At 32.7% G+C, this 27,215-nt stretch overlaps 1 protein-coding gene across 2 annotated transcripts in view; it reads right to left on the bottom strand.

Moving 5' to 3' along the window:
* RFX3 (regulatory factor X3) overlaps window positions 1-27,215 on the bottom strand; it is a 284,844-nt gene that overhangs the window by 60,222 nt on the left and 197,407 nt on the right. For both annotated transcript variants that reach the window (XM_090275842.1, XM_090275843.1), the window contains exons 5-7: window positions 15,693-15,767; window positions 6,747-6,928; window positions 3,028-3,147 (exon numbers count right to left, since the gene is read on the bottom strand). In XM_090275842.1, the coding sequence (XP_090131968.1) occupies window positions 3,028-3,147; window positions 6,747-6,928; window positions 15,693-15,767 (377 nt within the window). The remainder of the gene's footprint in view (window positions 1-3,027; window positions 3,148-6,746; window positions 6,929-15,692; window positions 15,768-27,215) is intronic.

The following is a 27,215-nucleotide window of genomic DNA, read 5'->3' as shown; positions in this document are numbered from 1 at the left end:
TCAACCAGTACAAAATGAGGAAACAAGAACTGAAGAAATGAGGGGAGGCTTAGGAACCTCTGGGACAACTTTAAACATGCCAACATCCGAACCATAGGGGTGTCAGAAGGAGAAGAGGAAGGGCAAGAAATTGAAAACTTATGTGAGAAAATAATGAAGAAAAAATCTCCAAATCTGGCAAAGAAAATAAACATTCAAGTCCAGGAAGCACAAAGTCCCAAACAAGCTAGATCCAAAAAAGACCACACTAAGACACATCATCATTAAAATGCCAAAGGTTCAAGATAAAGAGAGAATCTTAAAAGCAGCAAGAGAAAAGCAAATGGGTGCCTATAAGACTATCAGCTGATTTCTCTAAAGAAACTTTGCAGGTGAGAAGGGACTGGTAAGAAGTATTCAAGGTGATGAAAAGCAAGGACTTACAACCAAGATTACTCTATCCAGCAAAGCTATCATTTAGAATGGAAGGGCAGATGAAGTGCTTCCCAGACAAGATAAAGCTAAAGGAGTTCATCATCACCAAGCCATTATTATATGAAATGTCAAAGGGACTTACTTAAGAAGATCAAAAGTATGAACATTAAAATGACAACAAACTCACAACTCTCAACAACCAAATCTAAAAAATAAAAACAAAACCCAGCTAAGCAAACCAGAATAGGAACAGAATCATAGGTATAGAGATCACTGGAGGGTTATCAGCTGGGAGGGAAAGGAGGAGAAATGGGGAAATGGTGCAGGGATTAAGAAGCATAATTGGTTGGTACAAAATAGACAGGGGGAAGTTAATAATAATAAAGGAAAGGGTGAAGCCAAAGAACTTATATGCATGACCCATGGACATGAACTAAGGGGGGGTGAGATGGCTGCAGGGAAGGGGGTTACTGGGCAGAGGGGAGAAGAGGGGAAATAATTGGGACTACTTTAACAACATAATCAATAAAATATACTTAAAATAAAAGAAGTAGGCTTCAGCTGTCTTAAGCAAAATTTACCAAGATTTTTTCACATTTAAGTTTGAGTATGTATTATTTTTTAAACAAATTTTTTTCTTGCTCTCATCGTCACCTCCACTGTGTAGTGCTGCTACACGTGAGCACGGAGACCTCATAAAGTAAAAGCTATAAATGTTGCCAAACAGGTGAAAAAATAATCATAGCCCAAGACAATAACAGTTTATTACAACTCATAAACTTTATCTCCAAACATATTAGGAACTGCTCTATGATTTTTTTTTCAGAGCCCTTCTTAATCTCATTCATGAAATATACCTCAAAAAATAGGAAGCAGCAATTAAAAAAATAAGGTTGAGAATCTGTGAATTAGAAATCTAAAACCCTTGAGATACCTTTATATAATATCTAATCTTGTCCTCACACTCTTCAGTTTGGGACATTTGCTTTAGCAATTATCACTGTGTTAAACCATTTAACATGTGTCTTTACCTCTAGTCTCTTCCCATTAAATATGTCTTGCCTCAAATGAAAACATCATCTCTCCAGAAAAAAAATCTGAAAGTTTCCTTGTTTTGCTTCAAAACCTTACACAGCTTCAAAGCTATGTTCTGCACAAAAAACAAACAACTTCATACATAACTAAATCCTTTAATCTATGGTCCAAACTACTTTTAAAATCTCCTCTGCCACTAAACTATTCAACCTTTTCCTGCAATGCCAACCTCACCAAATCAGAGCATTTACCAATGACATAATGAACTCTACCCCTCTATACTTTTGTTTACATTATTCCCTCTGCCTGAATGTTCCTCTCTTTCTGTTCCCTTTAAGTCCCTACTCAAACAGCAATTTCTCTATGAAACTTTCTAATTCTTCCTCCCTCAGAATTTGATGAAAATTCCTCTGTATTCCAACATGTCCTTGACCAAAGCTTTATTTTAGTACTTCTCACAGTGCATTACTTAAACAAACAAACAAAACAACAACAAACCCTGTGCCTCTCCTTCTAATTCCTTAACCTCAAAGGTAGGATGAGTAACTTATCTCTGAATTTAGGACCTAGTACATAGCAGAGACTCAATTCGTGCTTGCTGAATAAACAGAAGAAGGAACTACTACCTGATATAGTCTTTCTCCAGCAATCACTCAGAGCTAATACTTCTGATTAAGCTAGTATGGATGTAGATATCTGGTCAAGGTACTAATCATTCCAGATCAATGGATTAGGCAGACTGATGCAGATTAGGTGATATTCTGTGTGTAGGCTTCTTTCTCCTACCTAATTCTGCATGCTCAATTGAAAAGAAAATTATAACTACTGCCACAGATGAGCTATACTGTACTGGTAAACAGGGACAGGGCTTTCATTTTATTTATTCCAAACTGTGATATATCACACGAGACTAGAAGGTCCTCGGCTATGTAACAGTATCCTGTGTTTGTGTAAATCATTTGATTTCTCTTAGACTTAAATGAAAAATAACACTATTAGTACTTTGTCACAAGCCTGTGGGGCCAGATTAGACTGAGGTTATTTTTCAGTTCTAAGATCCATTATTCATTCTATCCATCCATCCATCCATCCATCCATCCATCCATCCATGAATGCCTGAGATCTCTTATAGCTCTAGTATCTACAATTTTACATCTATGAAGGTTGGATTCTAAGAAAGTATAAGAAGTCCCAAACATTCTGCAAGAATGTATACTGTGTCAAAAAGAATAACTTGAGGGATGTGCAGAACAGCAGGTAAAAAACTGATAGACACTGAAACATTTCTCCAGTTGATATTTGCTTAGGTATGCTCTTTATGCTTTGTATTTAGTTTCCCTGTCTGAATGGCTTGGGATGTCACATTTCACTTTAAAGGGACCAAACAGGCTGACTGATAAGTAAGTTTAAAAGAACCGGAAAATAGACAGAATGAATAAAATTCTATATCATATCTGAGAACTATCTGTAGTGAAAACAACTTAGGTATTTGTTCTATTTGTTCAGAAAAAGAAAAGGAGACTGAACATTTAAAGAAATATATAGCTTTGACATGTTAGTGATAACTCAAGCGTCTACCTTTGTTTCTGTTGCATGGGTTGTTGCCTCATAGCCATATACTGCATGTCTTCTTGCAGACGATTAAGAGGGGAATCTGGCTTGACACGAATCCCATAGTAATGGTACTTCGAGTTTCCTCTTCATAAAAGAACAACAAACATTAGAGACACAAAAAGTCAGTCAAACTAATATTAATCACATAGGGTGCCCATATAACTTCACGTTTGGAAAAATATATAAAAGCAGCATATTAATGTTATATGTTTGTGATGTGTTCTGGATACTTATATATTTTGAGGATGGCTACATTTGAGAAATTAAAATAAGATTCTGAATCTATCAGCTCAAGGCCCTAAGAAAAACTAGCCTTATAAACTTCATCTTAAATATTGTCAAATAGTCCATTTATTCCATTTAATTTAATTTAATTTTTCATTTTCAAATTTGTGTTCTGAATTTAATTTGGAAGTAGTAATAGTGAGAAAAAATTCTGGCCAACAAAAATTCATTAACAGGTTAAAGGGTTGCACACTAAAAAGAATTTATAATAAAGAGGTTATACAGAACCAACAGAAAAAAATCTTAATTCTACCTTTCTTAGGTAAGTTCTACATTTTTCAAGTTCTATTACTGCAGGGATGATGAAGATAACTTCACTGATGCAAGATGTTGTGATGAAGTCTATTATATTTAATAGTTTGAAACCTAAAAAGAAGCATGCATTTACTCATTTTGAAACATATTTTATTCATCTTTTTTTATGGGTCATATTAGTTTTCAGGCTGAATGAGATGCATCACAACAGACATGGGGAAATTTCTCTGTGAAAATGGCAAATTTCCACCTGGAATAAAAACATCAGAATTTTCCTTTGTTCAAGAGAAAGATCATGTTTGTTATTAGGAATGACAAAGTTTAGTTCTGAATGAAATTTGAAATTCTTGCAAAAATAACATTTTAAATATGTAAATTTTTGCAAAGAAAAAATAGTTTTTCGCAAGCCTATATATAGCAAGATATCAGGACTCTTTTCAAATTTTTATTTCATTTACAAAAATATGCAAGGGAAATACAGATTAAATATTTCATATAAAAATAGAGCACAATATAATATACAATTGATGAATTATAGAACTGTGCACCTGAAACCTACATAATTTTATTAACTAATGTCATCCCAATGAATTCAATAAAATGTAAAATAGGAAAATAAATAAATAAAGTTTGTGGGATAATTTCAATATGAAATATACATGACAATGACATCACTGAATTATAGTTAGTTTTCTTAGGTTCAACAAGGATGATGATAAAAAATAGAATAGGATTTTACTTCCAATATTAAAGAACATAAATTAGATGAACCCTATATATTTGAAGTCATTAAAATCTTGTTTTTTATATATATATAATATTGCTAGTTTTAAACAAATGTAGGGCATCTGAATACCTGCATAATTTCAGCAAAATAAACCAGCATGAAAAAACCTAATGCTGCTAAAGAAAGGCCTTCCACTTGCAGAGATTAAATCTTGTTTCCAAGTTTCACTACAGAATAGAGCAAAAAACAAAACTGAGAAATTCTACAAGCCCAATTAGTATTTTTCTCTTGTACAAAGTGGAGAATGGTAGGGAGTTGTGGTAGGGGTGGGAAACAGAAGACATTAACCAGAGGACATAGGCAATGAGAGGGCTACAGAGTGAAATGGCGTCTCTCTTATGAGACCACAAAACAGATGAAGTGTCTACCTTTTCAATTTCTTACAAATCAACATCTGCTTGGGTTGGGAGAGAAGTGATTCTTTCTATTCCATTGGCAATGGGAGAGGTCAGCATATCCCACAGTCTTGGCTTAAACTTAATTTGGAAATTTAATCTACAAAATGTATTTTTTCATTTGCCTTTCTTTAGAAACATGATGATTTTATTTACTTTACTTAGTTCCAAATCTTAAGAAAAAGTGGTTTGGGTTTGAATGAATTCGCCAGTTAATTTTATTAATGGATAAATACAAGTTCTGCATACAGTTTGCTTTAAAAAATGTATCTGAGTTAAACTGTCTCATGAGTTATACTGATTTACTTTCTGTTCCCTGCATTAAAGGTAACACAGTTTCTCTATGGTAGAAAGACTCAGTACTTTGACCCCTACCATTGTCAGTTTTTCTACATGAAGAGTTCTGTTATCCTTATAACACAGCATTTGTTTAAACTTTCCCCATAGGCTTTCTCTTCTTATTCTTCTTGGCTCTGCTTTCCATCCTTAATTACAAATACTATATAACAATTTTAAAAGAAACAGGAGACATACTGTTTCATAGTGGGGGGTGGGTGTGGGGGACACACAAAAAAATACCAGAAAGTAAATGCTACAATATTGTAATATGTACTTATAGAGTATGGATTTTACTCATTCACAAGCCTAAACAACCCTAATTTTGTCACTTTTTATTTTAAAGATGTGTTTCAAGGTTTGAATGGGGCTTCAAAATAGGATCCGTTGAAATCCCTTTCGGTAACAAAGGAAGCACAACAATATAGCTATTAGAATGTTGAATAAAGCCCAGAATTTCAAAATATTGGCACAGTATGCATAACTACTGAGCCATCAGCTAGGAAATCGTAGGTTAGGTCCCAGACAATGATTTTTGTGGTTCTGGGGGAAAAAATACTTAGGAAACAAAAAGATACCCCCACCCCAAGGGACTAAAAGCCAAGATAGGTAGAAGAAAATACACTTACAATAAAAATAAGCCTCCAGCAACCTGAAAGCTGTATAATCATTTGAAATATAACAGAGAGAAATAATCCACACTGTACATACCTTACAAATTTCATAAAACGGACAGTCACGTCTCTTTTCAGTATAAATTTATGAGGTCTATTAGAATACTATGAAGCTATGACTTGTAACTGTTTAATATGGATTTCTGTAAGATTTAGGGAATAAAAGCTACTTAAAATATTTGTTACAATAATTTGTAAAAATTATAGAGAAGTAAAAATGAAGCTCCACGGTTCTAAGTATTATTTTTATAATATTTTTCTTTACAAGGAAACAGAGAAACTAAGAGTCTTCTTTATTGGCTTCCATGCAATAAAACTATACTATATTTTTTTCTTCCATATACATATATGGTTTCACACTTAAGAATTTTAAAAGGCTAAAAAGAGTAAATATGACCATGTTGTTGTTGAGGGCTTCAAACACCCATATTTTTCAAGTTCATTCACCAAATGATTTTTAATTGGTTTGCAGAAATGAAATGAAAAAACTCAGTGTTAATCTCTTACTCCATTCAAACAGAAGAGTTATTTAAGACATTTCAATGTAATTTTTCAAGAGATACACAGTTTTCCATTTACTATGTTACTTTATTTATCATCTTTAGTATGGCTATTTTCAAAAAAAGAAGGTAGTGATATATGTTAATTTTTAAAACATCATATGTAAATTTTGCATTAACAGGTTTGTCTACTACTTCCTATGTGATTTGAGAATCAGTTTTGAAAGTTTTGCTCAGTTGATGTTAAGGACAATGTATCAGTCTGACTTGGTAGTATTTATTGAGTAACGACCTTTCCTTTTCCTGGAAGGGTTTATAAACTGAGGTAATTCTATATTTCTTCTTTATATGTTATCTATGATCAAGTACTTTTGCTCAAACAATATACTGAACTGCTGTAGTTCGAAAAAGAGAGATTAATTAATTTATGGTCTTATTTTTCAATACTAACCTAGTTCCCAATCTCCTGGTTCGTAATCCCATAAAAATTGACCTTATTAGTTTTCCAAAAGAAGCAGCATTGACTGGGTCCAGTTTGTGTTCCTGACAGTGTCGTAGGTAGTGGTTGTATAGAGTGCTTCTGGGAAGGCTCACTCCTTCTGCTGTCTCGTAATTGTCCAACAGCCACTGGAGCTAGTGTAAATAAGGGAGAGTAAACACAGAGAAGCATACAACTTACAGGAGTGAAAAATACAATATCTGCAAGTACAATACACAGAAATATTTAGAAATACTCATCAAGCCTTGTAATAGGGTAAAGCTGTTGTAATTTAGAGGCTAGTATAAATTGACTTTAAAAGCTCTCAGAAAAAGTAAATAGCTGTACATCCTTTATGATCTGAGACCACTCTATTTCTATAGACATTCAAACACATGTAGAGACAAAATAATTTTCCCTGAATTTGTTGCTATTTTGGAGACAAAAACCTCTTCAGGGAATTGAAATAATCCCTTTAACTGGTCATAAAAGTAATTTATAATTGTTACAGAACAAAATATGTTACCAAACCTAGCAGCAAGACACATAATATGTCTTTAGTGTTGGCTTGTTATAACACATGAACAGCAGGCTTCCTTGTATGAGTTTTTATATTATGGTTCTATTCATTTTTATAAAATTCTAATTCTCTTACACAAAATAATACAATAATGTTATTAACTACTGGGACAGAATTTTGCAAGCAGAAAGAAAAAAAGTGTCAAGTCATTTCTTCCACAGAAGAAAAGAAACTCACTACATTTTGGTTAAAAAAACATGTGTAATGAAAAGGAATAGTTTATTATAATCATTTGAATTTTTCTACTTTAAAACTATGTTTTCTTCATAATTTTGGAAGACATACTACAATTGTAGTTGGTAAAGCAGTATTTTCTCAGTCTACAATTCACATTTTAAAGTCTTATGTTGTCCTGTGTATATTTTTTAAAAAATCTTTAAAGTATAGAATGAGCAAGACATTTTTAGAAAAACCATCACAGGTATATATTATTGAGTTTTAATATTAGCAAAACTAAATTTTTAATTTGTTCATCTATTTATTTACAAAAGGAGAACTAAAATAGATTTAAATAACTTTCTTAAGGTTTCATACAATCTCAGTGCTTGAGTCTGTTTTCCAACACACATTGCCTGATTACTCACATACCAGTTGTTATTCCCACAAAAGCGGCAAATATTTCACATTACTTGACTCAACAAAATTTCCATGCCATATAGTGGTATGATAAAGAGCTGATATTTTACATGTAATTCAAGTTAAGTTATGGAAGCCAAAGAATTCCTTTATTAAACGTCAACTATATACCAGGCAATGTAGTAGGCACCTCGTAATGCAAAAATGAATGTGATTTAATTACTGTCCTCTAGGAATTTACAAACAACCATATCCTTAAAATGAGAATGTGGAGACAAATAAATTAAAGCATTTCTCCATTTTGCTTACATATTTTTAGATTTGTAATCAAACTCAGAACCTGAACTTTCAGAGTCAGTAAAATTCATTAAAATATTTTCATAATTATTGCCTTTAATTAACTGTAACAATTGAGCTTTCCAGAACCATTATAATTTCAAATATTCCTACATTAAACCCATGCAGATGTTGGTTTAGAAAATATAGCCACCAAGATTACAAGATAGAGAAGAATACTTTATTTAAAAAAACAAACAAACATGTTCTGGTGAGGAAGACTGAAGTTCTCTATGACCCATATCTGCATACGAATATATACATTTAAACATGCCTATTGCCTCTGCAACATATGCAACCCTCCCCTATAAAAATTTTTTTAATTATACAAAATAAACATTCATTTTATAATGACAAAATTAACTACAGATCAAAAGAATTCTTTTGATATGAACCACCTATAACCTGTCAGTAAACAAGTCTCCAGAGGCACACTCAAATATGATTTCTGAGTATTCTAAATGACACACAGATAACATATTCAGTAGCATAAAAGTGAGGAGGTAAAATGATTGGGAAATCAAGTTTTTAAGGGTCAGACTGGTATTCTACCTACAACAGTGGGTCAGAATGTCTCTTTAGCATTGTTTTTAAATTTTAAGACTTTGTTGATGATAAATGCAACTGAAGGAGATGGCATATAAAATGTGGCAATCAGACCTGCCTCCCATATTTCATCCGCCTGCCTCAGTTAAAGGACTGGGATCTGAACACACTGTATCTCACTTGAACAGCGTTAGAAGAGCTCCAGTGCATCATATTGCACGAAGTGCTGGCTCTTGTTTGTGGACAGATACTTGATTGAGCCTTCCATTGTTATTGTTAATACATTAAGAATATAGAAATAAAGAATATAGAAATATAGAATAAAGAAATATTCTTTGAGAAATTCAATTCCTTGAGATCAAGAAATAGGGAATGCTAAGGAAAAGCCATCCCCAGAAAGGCAAATTTACAAAAACTGTAAGTATATATTTTTAAATAGTATTATTTTATAACTAAACTAGTGAAGTGCCCACATCCACAGGCTTATAACACATAATATATGTAAGTTAAAAATTTCAAAGGTATATTTGTATGTATATCTGTGTGTCCTGGTAAAATAATGCACATTGCCATAGCCCAAAATGTATGATTTCTTTAAAAAAAATCAATAAAACATCAAATATTTTTTTCTTTTGCTAATGAAAACACATGTATCTTTATAGAAAATGTTAATTTTTTTCAGAAATGGTTAATACTCAATTATATAACAAACTTTATATACAAAAGTACATAATAAAAATAGATCTGATGTAAAATACTTTTAATAAGATATAAAGCAAATGAAAATAATCTATACAAATGGAACATTTCTGTAAACTGCTTTAACTATTTACTAATTTCTTTTAATATCTTATTATTTAAAAGTAAAGACTAATTTCTAAAAATGAGATTCTACTACTTTTTCATTATTAAGAAAATTATCTTGTAGAAAAAATAATAAAAGAATTTGAAAAGGCAAAATCAATAATAAAATATTTGAAGGTGTTATCATAAACTATCTTTTATAAAAGTAAAAAATAGTGTAAATATTAAAGTTCAATATAAAATAATTTGAGTCCAATGGTATATTTATACATATATGAGTTAATCAGACAATTTTTAATTAAAAAATCTTTTCATGGAGTGAGAAAATTACAGTGAAAGCTAGATTTAAAATACTCAGAAGCTTAAATAGTACTAGTCAAATCCAATGAATAATTTAGAGAAAATAAAGCTTTTATTGGATTGGTTATGTGGTCTTCTGAAATGACTAAGCAAGTCAAATAATCTGGACTGTTTTGCAAACTGATTGTTCTTATTATAAGGGTTTACAGTTTTAAAGATTCTTCATTTTTAAACCATGTTTTAAAAATCTGAGTTTATTTGTTATATGTGTGTGCACACACATAAACATGTGTGCATACATTTGTGTGTGTGTGTAATTAGTTGGTTAAAAAATTCCACAAGTGTGGGTATTGGGTATTCTGGTAACAGTAGCAAAGTTACATTTTGTTCCCTGCCCCTTGTGTGCAGGAGGAGGAAATTTTATTCCTTGACAGAAGCCTGGAGATCACTTTGGAAAAGCAGAAAGAGGTCAGGTGGAAGTAAAAGCCCTGAAGGGTGGAGGTGGTTCTGTTGCAGCCATGACTGTCCTAGCGAGGAAGCCTGCCAACAACTAAACTGCATCCCCTAGGGGTCGTGCTCCAAAAACACTGTATATCTGAAAACTGGTTTAGAACCTGCCAGATAACACTTTGAGATTTAGCTGGGAATTAAAATCTGCATTCTACATGTTAGTATTAAACTTTCAAGTTTTGACAATGATGAAACTGTAAATCAGACATTTGAGTCTAAAATGCAATATAAGAATTAATTTTAGTGATGAGAAACTTGGCTGTTGAGTATAGCCTAAAGACTTAAATAAGTATACTCCATGCACTGCCCAAGGAAAGTTGATGCCTATTATCGGATGTATTTTCTTTGTTTGGTATTGTCTTTAATAAAATATATTTTGACACTAACATTCAATACCTTTACCATTAAGTCATTTAGAACTAAACTATTATTATTTCTTTTATTCTTTTATAAGATCTTACAAAATATTTGTATACACTTGCGATTTTAAGAGCCCTTAAAATACCATAGGAATTTTTAACCTTTATCTTTAAAAGCTGATTGTTCTAAAAATGAACTAGCATAAATTCCTTTAAGGGTGGAAACCAAGATAATTTCATCTTTCAACCTTTGTATTTAACCTACAGTAATCACAATAAATCAAGGAAGATGAATAGGTCTTATTTTTCCCAAAGGGAAATACTGATTGAGAAATTTTTTTTAAAAATCTTGCATTCTCCAATTAACATCTAAATGTAACATTTGGCATTTTTTCCCAGATGGATTATTATCCATTAGGGTTCATTTTAAATTCAGTTTACTGATGATATGCATTTTGACAAGTCTTATTTCTGTCATAACTTATATTTACAATACAGCAAAGGCAAGGGAGAATGAGTATAAAACAAGGTTTTGCTTTGAGCTCAATATATTTCAGTAACTAAAAGCAGTAAAAATAATGACACAATTATTTGCTAGATTGTGAAAAGTCTATAAAATAAATGCATAAAGCTTTTTATATACTTTAAATGGAATTTTTAAGAAATGCACAAGCTGAAGAACATTATGTCAAAATTGGGAACAATTAACTTAAGGACATTTCTACATTCAAATTTATTATATCGTCGGCAGCCGTCCGTCTCGAGAGACGATGGTGTAGCTTCTTAAGAGTCTATCTGCACCGCCGAGAATGGCTGTGCAGTCCGACTCGGGAGTGACATGGTATCTGTCTCCTCCCGTGTTGAATCGACATCTTGCGATGACGCTGGAGTGTCCTCTCCAGTGAAGCTGAAGCTACAGAGCCTGGGCAGGGTGATATGGAGGGTCTGCTGTTGCCCATGCAGCAGACCCCCCCTCTCTTCGCAGCTGAAGGGTCCAAGGGAAAGACGGAGTCAATACAGCTTGGCTTCAGGTGCGCCGCAGGAGTTGCCGGTGTTGACTACAACGTCAAACTGCCTTAGGGACTCCGGCTCCGGATTTTCTGTCGGGGTTTACTCCCTTAGCCTTTCCCCTGAAGAGGTATGCCGCAAGGCAGCGGAGGTTTTTTGGAGTCAGAGTTTTCCTTCTCTGATGTGCCCTGACTGGAAGATCGAACCAGCGACACTTAGCTCGCAGGCCGACGCTCAATCCACTGAGCCAAACCAGCCAGGGGATCAAATTTATTATATAAAATATCACAAATTGGATACAATATAAACCATTAAATACTAATTTATATTAATTGCAACAGAAAAGAAGTATAAAAATATCTTCAATGAAGAGAATTATAATATTCTAATTTGATTTAGGCAGTCCATATATCATTTACCTGTAGCATCGTCACATACAAAAAAAAGAAATAAAAACATTTAAATAAAAATGATTATACTAATAGGCTGGTGTAAAGTTAAATCAAAAGTACCATTCTAAAAACATGGAGATGAATGATATCATTATTGGCTATGATTTTCAAAGGATTAGATCATTTGGAGAAAAAAGAAACTGGTCTGCTTTCAGATTGCACATGGATAAATGATAGAGTGACCATATATTCTTTCACTCAGTTGGTATGCAGGAAGACCACTTTCTACCAACAGTATTCACACAGACCCCCACTGAAGTATACTGGATAACAAAACAATGCATATATAAGTTCCCAAATAAATGTACACATAATTGTTAAAGTTACTTAGAAGACTGAAAGTAAGATAAGGTCTGTTCCCTTATATTACTTGTTCCTTACATTCATTCTTTTAGCAAATATTTAGTGAGCATCTGTTATGTACCAGGCACCAAGGAAGCATCGATGGACAAAGAAAATATATAAAATCCTTACACCCTTGGTACTTTCACTTGTCAATAAATGTTTTCTATTTGCCTGTAAGATACTACTACTAAATTATTTGCCATTATGTTATTATTGTTAATAAAATAAAATATGGCATTTGGTGTAACTGTGCTTAGTCACAGGTGGGACACTACAAAGATTATGAAACAGACAAGTTAGACATGCATTTCAACCTGGGTGATAATGACGTGATAATTATAAAAATAGAGCAGCAGTACTAAAAACTCTTAAGAATATGCTGAAACGGGGATACAAAATTTAATATCCCACTGCATTGTCTAGTGTGCAGAAAGAAAGATGAAAAACAAAGCAATCAAGTTGGATTCTACTGAGAGGGAATTATTTCTGTGATTTGACCCTAATAAGAATTTTCTGAATTACTATGAATAATGAAAGTATAAAGAGAAAATAGGAAATCAGTTCTAGTCCAAATGACAAGAGATTTTGAGCTAAAAAATCATAATTAAGACCCTTCTTTAGAAACTGATATATAGGGGACACAAATTATTGACAATTTCTCTTAACTTTTTGACTAACAGAATTAGCCTTTTGTAGAAACTGAAAAACCAGAGAACTATTATCATAAAGTAGAATTTGTGTCCTCTTCAAAGAATCCCACAGACCTCAAATAATTCTATATTGGTCCTATACAGTAAGGGATAAAGGCAACTTATAGTTTACTGACATTTAAAATATTAACAATATTTTAAAAATCTCTCTACTAAAATTTTTCTACACAACTGAAAATCACCAATTAGGTAAACAGACTTTAAAATACTAGCAGGTGGTTTTTAACTAGAATGCCTGCAGTAGTTTATTCTAGTTGCTTAGATAAATCTAGCAAGGATTAGGAGCAATAACAGAAAGGCAACAGGATCTTCTGTGCTCAGGGAGAAAGAAAAGTTGACTGGTCAGCAGAAACACTGATCCTTTCTCTACTCTTTACATTCTATCTATATAATCATTTGTATTTCTAAAGACTTGACTTTAAACATGCTTTTTAAATGAATGTACTGTACCTCAGAGGTGTAATAAAAGTGAATCAGGATATTTAGAGAAAGATTATCACGGCATTAGCAACATTTACACCCACTCTTTCTGTATATTGAAATGCCTCTGGCAGTTGTAAATAGTATGGAAGATTTGCCAGGCTATGTAATAAAAAATATGAAGCCATGGAGTAACACACATTTAACTGTTGTTTATGCAACTTATTTCACACATTAACACTAAGTATTACTTCATGAATTCTAAAAGAAAATAATTTCAAAAAGCCCAACACATTTGAAAAGTTTCAAACAAATCAACAAATAAAAATATACAAAAATTCTTATACCCACATTATATACTATTCATGAAAATACTAATGAAGATTAATAATTCAAGTTAAAATTAAACATACATATTTTACTAAAGTATGTATCTCAAATGAAAATGAAATGAGAATTGAATATCAAAGCACAACTTCTTAGATTCTTGAAAGTTCAAAAAAGGTAACTGGAAACTTCAGAGTTTTTTTCTTAAGTTCCTGGATATTCTGACTAAAAGTGAACAACAATTTCACTCGCCATTTTCAAAACACAAACACAGTTAGTTATTACCTCCTTCCCAAAACATACACCCTAATAACATATAGTCAATCAGCCTTTACACACAATCACAGACTCATGCTAACACAAAAGCTATATACTTATGAAACATAGAAAAGTGATACATTGCATAGAAATTTTCAGAAAAGTAAAATTTATATGTATATATTCCTTGACATGTTTCAAAAACAAGGGCCAAAATACACACTATTTTAAAATTTATATCAATAATTTTCACCAAACTTGCAGACATTCTTCAAGTCTGCTAACCTGTTTTTATTTGCCATGATAATTCCAATTCAAAAAGAAACAAGATAAAATACTTCATCTAAAAACAAATGTGTAAGAACGCAGTATTTAAGTGTTGTGTTTGAATTTAAAATTTAAAGTCCAATTTTGGGCTTTTCAGTCATAAAATATGAAGAATTTTAATAAATCATAATAACATCTCTAAATTTAAGAAATACACATTATCAGTTTGGGGGGGAACTAATTCTTACTGTATTGTCATTCACATTAACTTAATAGAAGGTCTAATTCAAAGCTCTATTTACTTTTAATTTATATTTAATTCAAAGGTCTATTTACTGTTTTCCTATATATTCAGAAATCATGGTAACAAAATAGGTTTTAATCACTATCTTCATTGGTGCCCCCAAATCTGAACATTTGATGAACATATTTATAGTTCTAGAAAACTGTTATCACCCCTCTTACACTTACCAGTGTTAACAGTGATGCTGCATCAGGTAACAGTTAAAAGCTTCAAGAAGCAGTAACACTACTCCTCTTTTGTCTCAAATATTAGTAATTTATCACTTATCTACAGTCTTATTTCTTCTTTTGGACCAGTTTCACTTTTTGTTAGGTCTCGGGCCCTGAGCTTCTCCAGGCAACTGTTTCCTGCCCATCTTATATAGTCTTATTGATAAATAAGTCATTTCAAACAGTTTACAATTTCTTTTGGCATTAAAGAATATTAATGGACATACAAGAGATATGATTATCTCTGGTCTCAGACAGATGCAGATAAGCATTTGCTTCACAGTAAATAAATATCAAGTAGAAAACTTTAAATGTTTTAAATTCCCATAAATTACATTTTATAAATAAATAATGGCTTGTTATTAACTTGGCAATGTTTTAGTTGTACCAAAACAGTACAAAAACCTAGTAAAGCAGTATACTGGGGGTACTGTTTTTTATATATTCCACTGCACAAAATAGCCATTAAGTGATACAGAGATCATAAGGGGCTGAGAAAGGAAGGTTAAGAAGCAAAATAAATAAGTAAATAAATAAAACAAGCACTTCGAAGCAAGCAACACATGCAGAACAAGCAAGAGATTAGTTTACATGAAGAGGCAACTTACATGGCTGTTGAGAAGGGAGCTTCTGTGAGTGGACAGACCGTCAGACTTTTGCAGCGTCTCAATCGCCATTTCAATCTGATAATAGATGTCATTAAAAAAAAAGGGCTCAAGACAAGATAGTAATAAAAGGCTCACCAGAGAATTTTTGATAGATTTTTTAAAGTTCAGTTTCTTCCTGAATGGTGGCAAATGAATAACTCTTACTAAATGTGTATCTGCCATCTTCCCCACCCCCAGAGAGTAAAATAAAAATATGCACCCTAATAATAAGCCCAATTACAAAAGTAAAGCTTTAAAAAAAAATTCTCTAATTAAAATCAGAATGGAGACCAGAGGAGCAGGAACCCCAGTAGATTTTTCTAGTTATGAGAAAAATTCTTCACTTTCATAGTTCAAGATGTGGGACAGCAGTCACTCTTTCCAAATAGTCTCACACATAGGAAGTATTTAATATTTATTTCTATTCTTTCATAAAAAACTATAGCAGAGATTTGTTTAAAAAGCTTTACTGCAAATGTACAAAGACACCTTCATTAATGTTCAAAAGGTACTAAATCTATCCATCCCTCTCTTAACCTTATATTAAAATTTCTAAGTGAAAAAGGGACATTAATATGAACAAACATTAAGATGTAATCATGGCCTCTACATTATGCTTTAGAATATGGTGGTGTGGAAGAACTATTAGAAATGACAGCAGAAATGGAATGTAAAAAAGAAAATAATTCAGAGCCAACCAGGAAAAGGAACAACCACAGAAAGTTTTATTCCATGTAATCTCAGCATACTATAAGCAATCTAACACCTTAATTAAGTAGCAGGTGCCAACAATATATGAGACGTGCTCTTGACAGCCTCATATTTAAAGATATCTATCAATCAGCTCCTACTATCACATGTACTATAAAAAACAGGTTCTGAAGACCCTGTATTTAGTTACTAGGTTATATTAACACTATGAACCACAGTGAAATTAAAATAACATTATGTAATTTGAGAAAATCCATATCATTATTTTTTATTTTTATCATCTGACCGAATCAACAATTCACTATAAGAAGTCACAAAAATATTTAATGTTTTAAAGCATAGTTATCTTAGTTATATTGGGTTAACCAAAAAGTCCATTACATTTTTTCTGTAATATAAAAGACACATTTTTCATTTTCACCAATACCTTTATTAATTTGAATATTTTGAGTATCTCAGCTATCTCCTGCTATTGGCTTGTAGTGGGTAGAGGTCGAGGGTGTCTTCCAATGCATAAGACAGCCCCACAGGAAAGAATTGTTTGGCCAAAATGTCAATAGTACCACGAAACCTTGCAAATCACTTTTGGCATGTTCCATCAGTCATAGCACCTTCTCCACACCCTGCACAAATTTTTCTGCATTTCAGTTGCATTTTTACCTTTCTTGAAATAATAATAAAGCATAATACACCAAAAATGGTATTTTCTTCCATTTTAAATGTTAAAATGGCTGCACAAAAATTCACCAATTCTGACATTTTTTTAATGCACTGCTAATATGACAGCTGTCACAACACAATCTAACAAAATTATTTCAAATGAAGTTAAAGACAACTAAGCCCTATTAGAGCCATCATATGGAAAAAGCCATAATGGGCTTTTTGGCCATCCCAACACTTACATTCGCTATGAAAGTTAATGATTCCTTGAAATTTTAACAAACTGCCACCTGCCACCACACACACAAAAAAGAATGGCAATACCTAAAGCAAAGTGTTTTTTTCTATCAAGTTACTAATTACTTTATGGTGGAATACTTTATACATAAACGCTCAGTCTCAATTACAAATAATTTTCTTCTAACAATGTAAGAATTAATAGTTTTAATTTTATTTTATGTTCTTTTCCAAAGTTACTGATTCTTCTTCCCTAGAGTTAATAAAATATAATACTGAGGAGAATAGTAGGTTAGAAATTATAGAAAAAGTATTCTTAAAATACATATTAATTAATTCATAAGATATACTGCATTTTATTCTGTTAACTTATTTTTTTTTATCAGTAAAGTAAACTAGTTTCTAAAACACTCTCTCTGCCAAATGGGATGTTAATGCAGTTTATCATTATACTTGACAATAAACTGAAGAAAGTGATATTGCACAAGTGAAACAAGATACATTACAGAATGAGTAATGTAAATGTAACGAGTAAACAAATACTTCACCAAAAAGTTAAACTATTCGTGAAGGACCTCAGTATTACATCTCTTAAAGGGCATCAATAAATGATCAAACTAAACTAACAAGCAAAATACAGACAGATTCATGTGACTGGAGAGGTTAGGGGATGGAGGGATTGAACGAAAAGGAGAAAGGACTCATGGACACGGACAACAGTGTGGTGACTGCAGGAGGGTGGGGGTATAAGAAGGTGAAATGGTGATGGAAAAATACAATAAAAAATAAAAAAAATAAGTGTTCTTGTTTTCAAAGAGAAAATATATTTAAAGGCTGAAATAACTTTCCATCATTTCTAGGAAGAATTTGCTCAAAAGTTTAATTTGCAAAAATGCCTATATTTTCATTAAAGTTTGAGGGTGAAAAATTTGGGATTAGATTTCAGTATATCAAATAAAACTAAAATGATCTGTATCTTATAATTTTATACATTTAGATATAAGGTAAAAGCTATCAGAAATATGATAGATGAGCAACGCTGAGGGAGAAATACATGTCTGGGTTAGTTAATCAGCAATTTTAAATTGGAGAAAGCAGCACTACTTTTTCTGAAAGAATAAAAGAAGTTAAATGATCTGCTTCTATTACTAAATTGTTACTCTACGCAGTCTCCAGACAACTCCTTAGAGGGCCAGAGTATTTGGAAATGTCATTTCTGGCTAGTTTTGAAGAACTTTGGGGAAGGCATCAGGTCCAGAAAATATCTTGGTTCAAATTGGGTTATGTAGAGATATGCTGACTTTCTAGAATTCTTTGGATCTTGAGAATTTTGGTTATTTGTATTACTCTGTAATACAGATTTTTAAAATGGAGTATTTATTTTGGCTGTAGGAATCTTCTGCCCTAATTGACTTAGGCAGTGCTGAATTTATAGAGGCCAGGGAACAAGGAGGACACATGAAAAGATGAGATAAGCAAGAAATAAACACTGAGTGGAGATGGTGACCAGTTCCTAAGCACCTTGTAGCCTGCTTGGAAACTCACAGGATTCCAAATACCCATGAATTCTCTGAGGCTCAATTAATTAGACTAAAGAGAAGCAAGAACATTTAGTGACTGGCTAAATGATAAGAATTTCTGAAAAATGTACAAAAAACTTAACATGTATTTATCATATTTATAGTGTCAACAACAAAAAAATCCAAAAGAAAATATTAAAGGAAGTTATAATTTCATGAAAGGATCATAGCCCTGATTCCAGTTTTTAAGAGATGAGTTTTGAAATATGTCAATTTTCAGATAAAGCTGGAAGGGTTTTATTAGGTATAATAGACCATGCCCTGCTAGTTGAAAGGTGAGAACACATAAGGGCCGAGTGTACCAAATAAATGTTGAACAGAAGCTTTCAGGGGAAAAGAGTATGAGGAGAGATTAACACCCACAGAAATGCATTATGGAACATGAGGGTGAAAGAGGAGTTAGAAAAACAATTAAAAAACGGGTAAGAAGAGTAAAAATGAGGCAAATATTTGATATTATGGTTATGGAGGATTAATTGGTTCTAATATCCCAAATACATCACTGATGTCACTTGTACCAATTAGCTCATGATTTGTTCTTGTCATAGTTTTATGGGAGCTATACATATATCTATGTAAATGGGTAAGGTGCAGATAGAGGGACAGCAAACTAGCTAAATAAAATATGACAGTGAATTAGGATAAATTTCTATTAGGCCCACTGAGAATGAAATTAATTTGTTAACTTTTCCATTATCATGGATTAGATATTTGAAATAATATTGGGTTGGCCAAAAAGTATTTATGGTTTTTTCCATAAAATAAACGACAGATTTTTCATTTTCACCAATTACATTATTAATTTAGATATTTTGAGTATGTCATTACCTCCTGCGTTGTGTAACACTGACGGTTCTCAATTAATGTCTATGTTTAAATACTATCAATTCCAACTGGTCTACTCAACCATGGAGCATTATCCAGTGACAAATCCCTAGCACAAAACTTCACAAACCACTTTTGACAAGTTTGATCAGTCACAGCACGTTCTTCATATACTGCAAAAGTCTTTTTTGTGTGTGTGTCAGTTGCTTTTTACCTTTCTTGATACAATAAAGTATAACAAACCAAAAATGTTGCATATTTCCTTCCATCTTCAATATTAAAATAGCTACACAAAAATTCACCATTTTGATGTTTTTTTAAATATGCACTGACCTAACAGCTGTCACAATACAATCTAACAAAATTGTTTTTAATGAAGTTAAAGACAACTAAGTGCTACTGGAGTCATCTTACGGAAAAAAGCCAAACAAACTTTTTGACCAACGCAGTATTTGTTCAAACTTCTGGGGGTTAACTAATCTCAAGGAAAAGATGGCAGACTTTAGAATTTTACACCTGAAATACTGAGACCAAAGTAAACTGGTGAGATCATATGCTTTAAATTTACTGTAGATAGTTCAAATCTTAAATTCAGTCCTTAGGAAAAATGTATAATTCTCCTGGCTAGAAATATACTTAGTATTGTACTAAATTACATTCCACAGTATGCATAACTGTCATATTTAAGATAGGAAATGATAATCAAGTAAGAGTGATGGAAAATTTGCTTAAAAGTAGGTTAATTTATCCAAAAGATCATTGGCCCAAATGTTCAACATGATCTTCCCATATAACCTCTAAGGAAATGTTTCTAATCTCAACAAAGATATTATATCACTGTAGTTTCATACAATAAAAATGATTAAATGACTAGAATATCAGCTTCTTAAAATTTAAGTGATTCAAATTCAAGAAATATGTAGGTTTATTTTTCAATAAAAATTTAAATAAAACACTCCTTCCCCCAGCATCAAACAACTATGGTTACTTTCTACAATAGTGGGATTCAATGAACATAGAGCTTTATTGTATATGAGGTGCAGTGCTAGCTCTGTGTGTGAGTGTGCGTGTGGAGAGATGGAGAAATAGAGGGAGGAAGCAGTGAGGGAGGCAGAAATGTTTGCAAAGATATTAAAAACATAGCCCTGTCAACCAGATCACAATACATCATGGGCCTAATTGTTAAGAGTGACACAGTGGATCTAGTCATGTAAAAAGAACTTTCTCTCTCTCTCCTTCTTTCCCCCACTCTCCCTCTAAATGTTTAAAAGCAACCAGAATGAATTAAATAATTAGATATTACTAGAATACAGAGGGAGGGAAGGAGAGAGTTACTTCTTGCTGATACCGTTAGAGAGAGAGCATGGGTTTGATGGTTCTTTAGCAGAGGAGTGACAAATAATGACCGGCATGCCAATGGGGGCTGGTTAGTGAACATTTTGGGCAGAGCAAACAATGAATAAAGGCAAAGAGATAAGACAACAGAATGTAAATTCAAGGAAGAGTAAGATTGGCTGAAGGATAACATTCCTTTACGGATAGGTAAAGTTAGATTACAATTTCTTGGCTGGGATCTTCAGTTGAAAAAGGGAATGAAACATTGTTGAAAAGCTTTTAGAAAGGTAATGTATCTAAAATGACAGCCCTTTTTATTTCATTCTGGGATATAATGTAGGAAGGGAAAGAATCTAGAAACAGGAAAACCACTTTGGAAGCTATGATAATAAGATATCAGTAAGAATGAGAAAGAATGAATCTAAACGTACTTTTGAATTACAGATCTAAAGGTGGGAACTCTGAGGCAGAAAGCTTGGCAGTGCCTTATTTTTACTTGAAACGAACACAACAGTCTTTATTCCATCACTGTGCGATGAGAACATGTCAAATACACATATCAAACAGACTGATATGAATAGATTCTAAAATGTTTCCTGTTCATTTCTCTGCTGTATAATCTTTATTCTAAGACTTCTGATCATTCTGTTATTGAAATCTCAATTCTACTGCAAACTATTATAATGAGATTAGCAGGAGGCCCTGTGACAACCTGAAACACTAATGTGAGGCCTCAGTGATAGGTCTTCTTGAGTCCGTCCTTTCGTCCTTCCTTCCTTCCTTCCTTCCTTCCTTCCTTCCTTCCTTCCTTCCTTCCTTCCTTCTTTCCTTCCTTCCTTCTCTAGTCTTTTCCTTAGATTCTTTTCACTTTTAAAAAAAGTTCTTTAGCTTTTTTCTATTTAATAGTACAGAGTCAATGTTTTTATGACTAATGGATTTATGGTTATTGTTTTTCAGAATTAAAAAGTTGCAATGGCAAATAAATATTGTTAATTTTCCACTTAAACTAATTAAACTTTAGACCATGATTTATACTTTCTCTGAACTAAGGTATAGCATCCATTTGTATCTCTTTCTAAATATTCATCCTAAGACTGAGTTGCCAAAAGTGTACACATCATCTCCATGGTTACCTAATGCTAGGATCCACAGTGCTTGGAAGTTTAAACTGGTCACAATGATCCCGGACTACGGCCTCAAAATCAGATAAGAAGCTATGGCCACTCCTCTGAGATCAAGTTGTGGGATGCTCCACTTGATACGTTTAGCCTGGAAAGACTGGCTTACAGGGCATGAGATTATTAAAGTGGGCGAGACTTACAAACTTCCTATGTGAAAGACAAGGTTAGAAACTGATATCTATCCCAACCACTATGGGCCATGACTTATTAGAAAAATAGGCTCTTTCTGGAAGATAAAAGAAGATCCTTAGTAATACATTTATGTACATGTATCAATGGCCCAAATAGAATATCATATATGTGGACAATTAGGACTTTCTGTTAATGTAAATATTGACCAGTGATTCCATTACATGCTAATAAGACAGAAGGAAAAAGAACAATTATATCATCTTATTCCTTGTTTTCATAGGTCAGGACATATTCTCTTGACTCTGAAATGGCTTTTTAATCATTTTTAAAGACTAAAGATCAAGACTGATGTATTAAACTACCATTATAACTAAAATTTGTCTCAAGGTAAAAAAATTCCTTTCTAGAACTGTTCAAGTGTTTTAAAAATATAAGTACTACTATATGCTTTACAATTTATAAAGCCTTTAATTCTCACTTGATCTTCACAGCGACTTTGTAAAATAGGAAAGGCAAGCAATATTATCTCCTTTACACAGACTAGAAAATTGAGGCTTTCTGGGATTAAGGTATTATACTTTAAGATCACATAGGTATGAACTATGAGAATGGAATCCAAGATTTATTTCTCTTAATTCAACATAATTTCCATTTTATACAACTATAACATGAACACAAATCAAGCGGAAATGTCTGAAATTGTTTTAATAAAACTATCTTCTAAGGAGTGGCTTGTAAAATTAAAATTTGCTAAATGATTTACACTTAACAAACAAGAGTTACTTTCTAATAGGAAAGGGTTTAAATATGATTGATAAACATTAACAAAAATAATTTCAAACTGATCAAGTTACAAGGTAGCAAAACGTTTTGAATGGATAAATTTTAACCATCATAATATCCATAGTTATCCTTAATGTATAATACTGCATTTTCTTGTTAATATAGGTTACTCTGTTAACCTCACCAGTTACACTTAGAGAAGCAGCATTTCTGTTTCCTGGTGAAGGAACAGTAAGTGCTTTAGAGAAACCCAATCAAGAAAATACACTTAAGACAGAAAATTTCCTTTCGGGTAATTTCTCCCCAAAACTGAAAGACTTTACATTTAGTTTGCATTTGAGATCAAGACAGAAATACTTCTACTTGGTGGCTTTTACTCAGGAAAGGTATCTGTGATGGCTGACAGGAACATGTGGCCACCACACTTCCTCCTGGTATGAATGACAGCTTCTCAGTGTATGTTTACGTGTAGGGGCAGGGTACTTTCTACAGGAAGCACTTCAACCAGGAGTATCAAAGCGAAGAACACTTTCACTTTGCACTTGGTCTATATAATCACTGTAACACGGGATTTTTCAAAGTGTGGTCCTAGAAAGTTGTTAGAATCATCTGGACACTTGTTATAAACGCAAAACAGTAGCGGCAACAATGGAGAGTCCACATCCAGGTCTCTCATATATGCATTGCTAATGCTTTGATCTCTTCAATTTGCCTAATGCTTTCCTTTTCAGAATGTAAGGTGCAAACACATTAGTGAGTTATGAAACCAATTATGTGGGTCCTGACAAGCACATTTTTAAAATTAAAGATGTCAAACAGTGCAGAAAATAATCAATGTCCTTGCACACAGTATGGATAAGTATTGTTTTGTGGAACTTTTTGATTTCAGTCATCTGTATACGAATGTATTTATATTCGTAGTCATATATGAGTGTATATATGTGTACACATGAATGTATGCATGCATGTATGTATATGAGCACTGGGCATTGTAGGTTATATCCCCTAAACTTTTAATGCTTTGCACTAAGGAGTTAAATTAGTTCCCTTCTAGTCACTAGAACGCTTCTCTGAGGATCTACAGGTGTCTCTTGGGCACAGGAGGCCAAGTAACACAGATAGAAATGTCCTCCTTGAAGCTAAGGCTCTGAATATGATACTGTTCTTTAACTTGTACACTCAAATAATACAAAAATCAACACATGCATTACTCCATAGCATGTTGAAAAGAAGCTTAACTGTGAGAGATTCAGGATAGACATTTTTTTTTAACTCTTAAAAAAATTTAAAATGCACAGAAAACACACCTAGCCAGCTTTGTTTTTCATCTCAGCTTGAAACAGAAATTAGCTAGAGACAAAAAAAAAAAGACAAAATCTTAATCTTACTAAGCATTTGAAGTTTTAGATCTTGCAAATGTTTAACTATATGGAATCTTTTTTATTCACTGATAATTTTATGACATCTAGGGAAAAATTTTAAATGATTATGCTTTCAACCTGAAGTTTTAGCAATATTGTACCACCTGAAACAATCCTAAAATATTTCTGGGAAATACATTTGGATAAGAAACTAGCATAACTTGAATGGGTCCTGAGAACATTTGGTCTAAGTTAGTGTGCTGAAACCAAGACTGTTGTTCTGGGCTTCCTCTGATCATTCTGTAAAGCCCAGATCCCTCGACACTCACCAGGACCTTATGAGACTAGAGTTACCAGTGAGTGACAACAAAACTATTTTCTGACACATCAACTGTATAAGCATTCAGGGCTAGAATTACCCTTCAGGAATCTGCTGGGTTAGACTTAAGTGATGAGATTCAAGGCCAAGCTTTCATTTTCAAATCTGCCTTTTGCAGATTATTCTGAGTACTAAGAACATTTTCACCATGTACTTAAGTCTATATAATCACAAAAACAAAGGTTTTAACAAATTGTGATCCTGGATCAGCATTAGCAGAATAGCCTGACTGCTTGTGAGAAATGCAAATCTTGGGCTCTTCCCCACACTGAATCCCCCCAAAAGCCCCTACACTGGGGTCCAGGGATATGTTCAAGCAATGCTCTAGAGAATGTATAATCAAGTGTGAGGCCCACTGCACTAAAGCATGTTAAAAAATGTTTTTCTTTGCCAGGATTAGACTGCAATTACTACCTCAAGGAAAATAAGTAGGGAGGTATTGGGTACTCCTACAATGGTACTAGCTAACTGTATTTAAAGGGTGATTTTGAAGTCTTTGTATCATTTGGATTTTTGTTTTACCCAACCTTTAGGCAACTTTCCAATTTATTTTAGCAACAAAATATGAGTATAAGCACAATTTTGGTGACTCTAAAATTAATCAATCTGCAACACATTAACATTTATGATTTAAAAAACAATGTGGTGAGAGAAAGGATGAAACTAACCACTTATTAGAAGTTTAGGGGCTACTTGTGAATTTCCATTTTTGCCTTGAAGGATTAATTGGTACCTTTCAGTGCTGAAACGGGCTCCATTACCCATACTGTAAACCGCTACATTCTTAGAAGCACAGTGCCTGGCCAATAGTGATTGCTCAGTAAATGTTAGAGAGTGAATAACTAAAGAAAATAATCCAGACTCTAAGTACATGAATACAAATACAAAAATTCACTTTCACTCCAAAATATTGAATAAGAATGGCTCTAAAATTTTTACTAAGTTTAATGCCACTTTTCATTCTTTAAACTTTCAACTGTCTAATGAAGGGAGGACTTTTTCTGAAACTTAGTATCAAGCTTTAATTTGAATTATTACATGTTATAGAGAGTCTTTATACTGGGAACATAAAGAAAGAGTTGTTGCAGCAACATGCATTTGGGGAACATGACCAAAAAGATAGACTCTGTAATCATTAAGAGCTTGCATCAGATTTTGAAAATAATAAATCACTTTTTTGAATAAATAATATATTCACATGCCTCCCACCTTTTTTTCTTCCTGCACTCCTCTAGCAATATCTTTGTGCTATATAAGCATATACAGATGCATGTTTCTATTTAAAGACACATACACAAAACACCTTGTGTTTTGGAGATTATATCTATATCTATATCTATAAATTCGTATACATTGCCTCACTTTTTAATGGATGTATAAAATCCTACTGAATGGACAAATGCACCAAAATTCATTTAACTGGTTCTCTGACGATAGACAATTAGGCTTTTCCCAAAATAAAAAATTATTACAAATAATTCTATAATGAATATACTTGTTTATGCAGCATTTCAATATGTAAGAGTATCAACAGTAGGATAAGTTTCTAGAAATGCACTCTCTGGGTCAAAGTATATGTGTATTTTCAATTTTGATAAAAATTTCCATATTGCTCTTCAATTCTTTGTCAATTTGATTCAAATCAACAATGAATGAGAATGCCTGTTTCTGTACACCCTCGTCAACTCTTGCTAACTTTTTCAGCTTTTCCTGTATGAGAAATAAAAAAATGGCATTTTTTTTGTCATTTATTTTTATTTCCTTTTCAGTAAACTGCTTGTTCATATAATTCACCCTTTTTAGTCTTTTTCTTTTCTGATGGATTTTTGAAAGTGGTCTATATATTAAAGAAATTAGTCCTTTGAATATAATGTCTCAAACTTTATGTCAGGTTGTCATTTCACTGTTTCCTTTATTGTGGTTTTTGTTACATAAAATGTTTTTATTTATATAATTGATTATATCAATATATTCTTTATGGTTGCTGGATTTTACATCATGCTTGCCCACAAAAAGAAAATAATAAAATACATTTTCCAACCCAAGTAAAACTGATTTTTATATAAGGAATAATGTGTGGAACCAATCTAATTTTATTAATAGTTGCCCTATTGTCCCAAACATCGTTTACTAATAATCCATTTTTCTGTACTGACAGGCAATGCCTCCTTTATCATAAACTGCATTCCTATATGCATTTGGCCTATTTATGGCCTTTTCATTCTTGGTCTACACTGGTCTATTCCTGTGCATAAGCAATTGTATTTTAATAACTATAATTTTATGTTTGAAAAACTGGT

This window comes from Furipterus horrens, unplaced genomic scaffold (assembly GCF_987537825.1).
Source record: "Furipterus horrens unplaced genomic scaffold, mFurHor1.1.pri manual_scaffold_4, whole genome shotgun sequence".
In the NCBI taxonomy this organism is placed as follows: domain Eukaryota; kingdom Metazoa; phylum Chordata; class Mammalia; order Chiroptera; family Furipteridae; genus Furipterus; species Furipterus horrens.
This window is presented reverse-complemented; position numbering and strand designations above follow the sequence as displayed.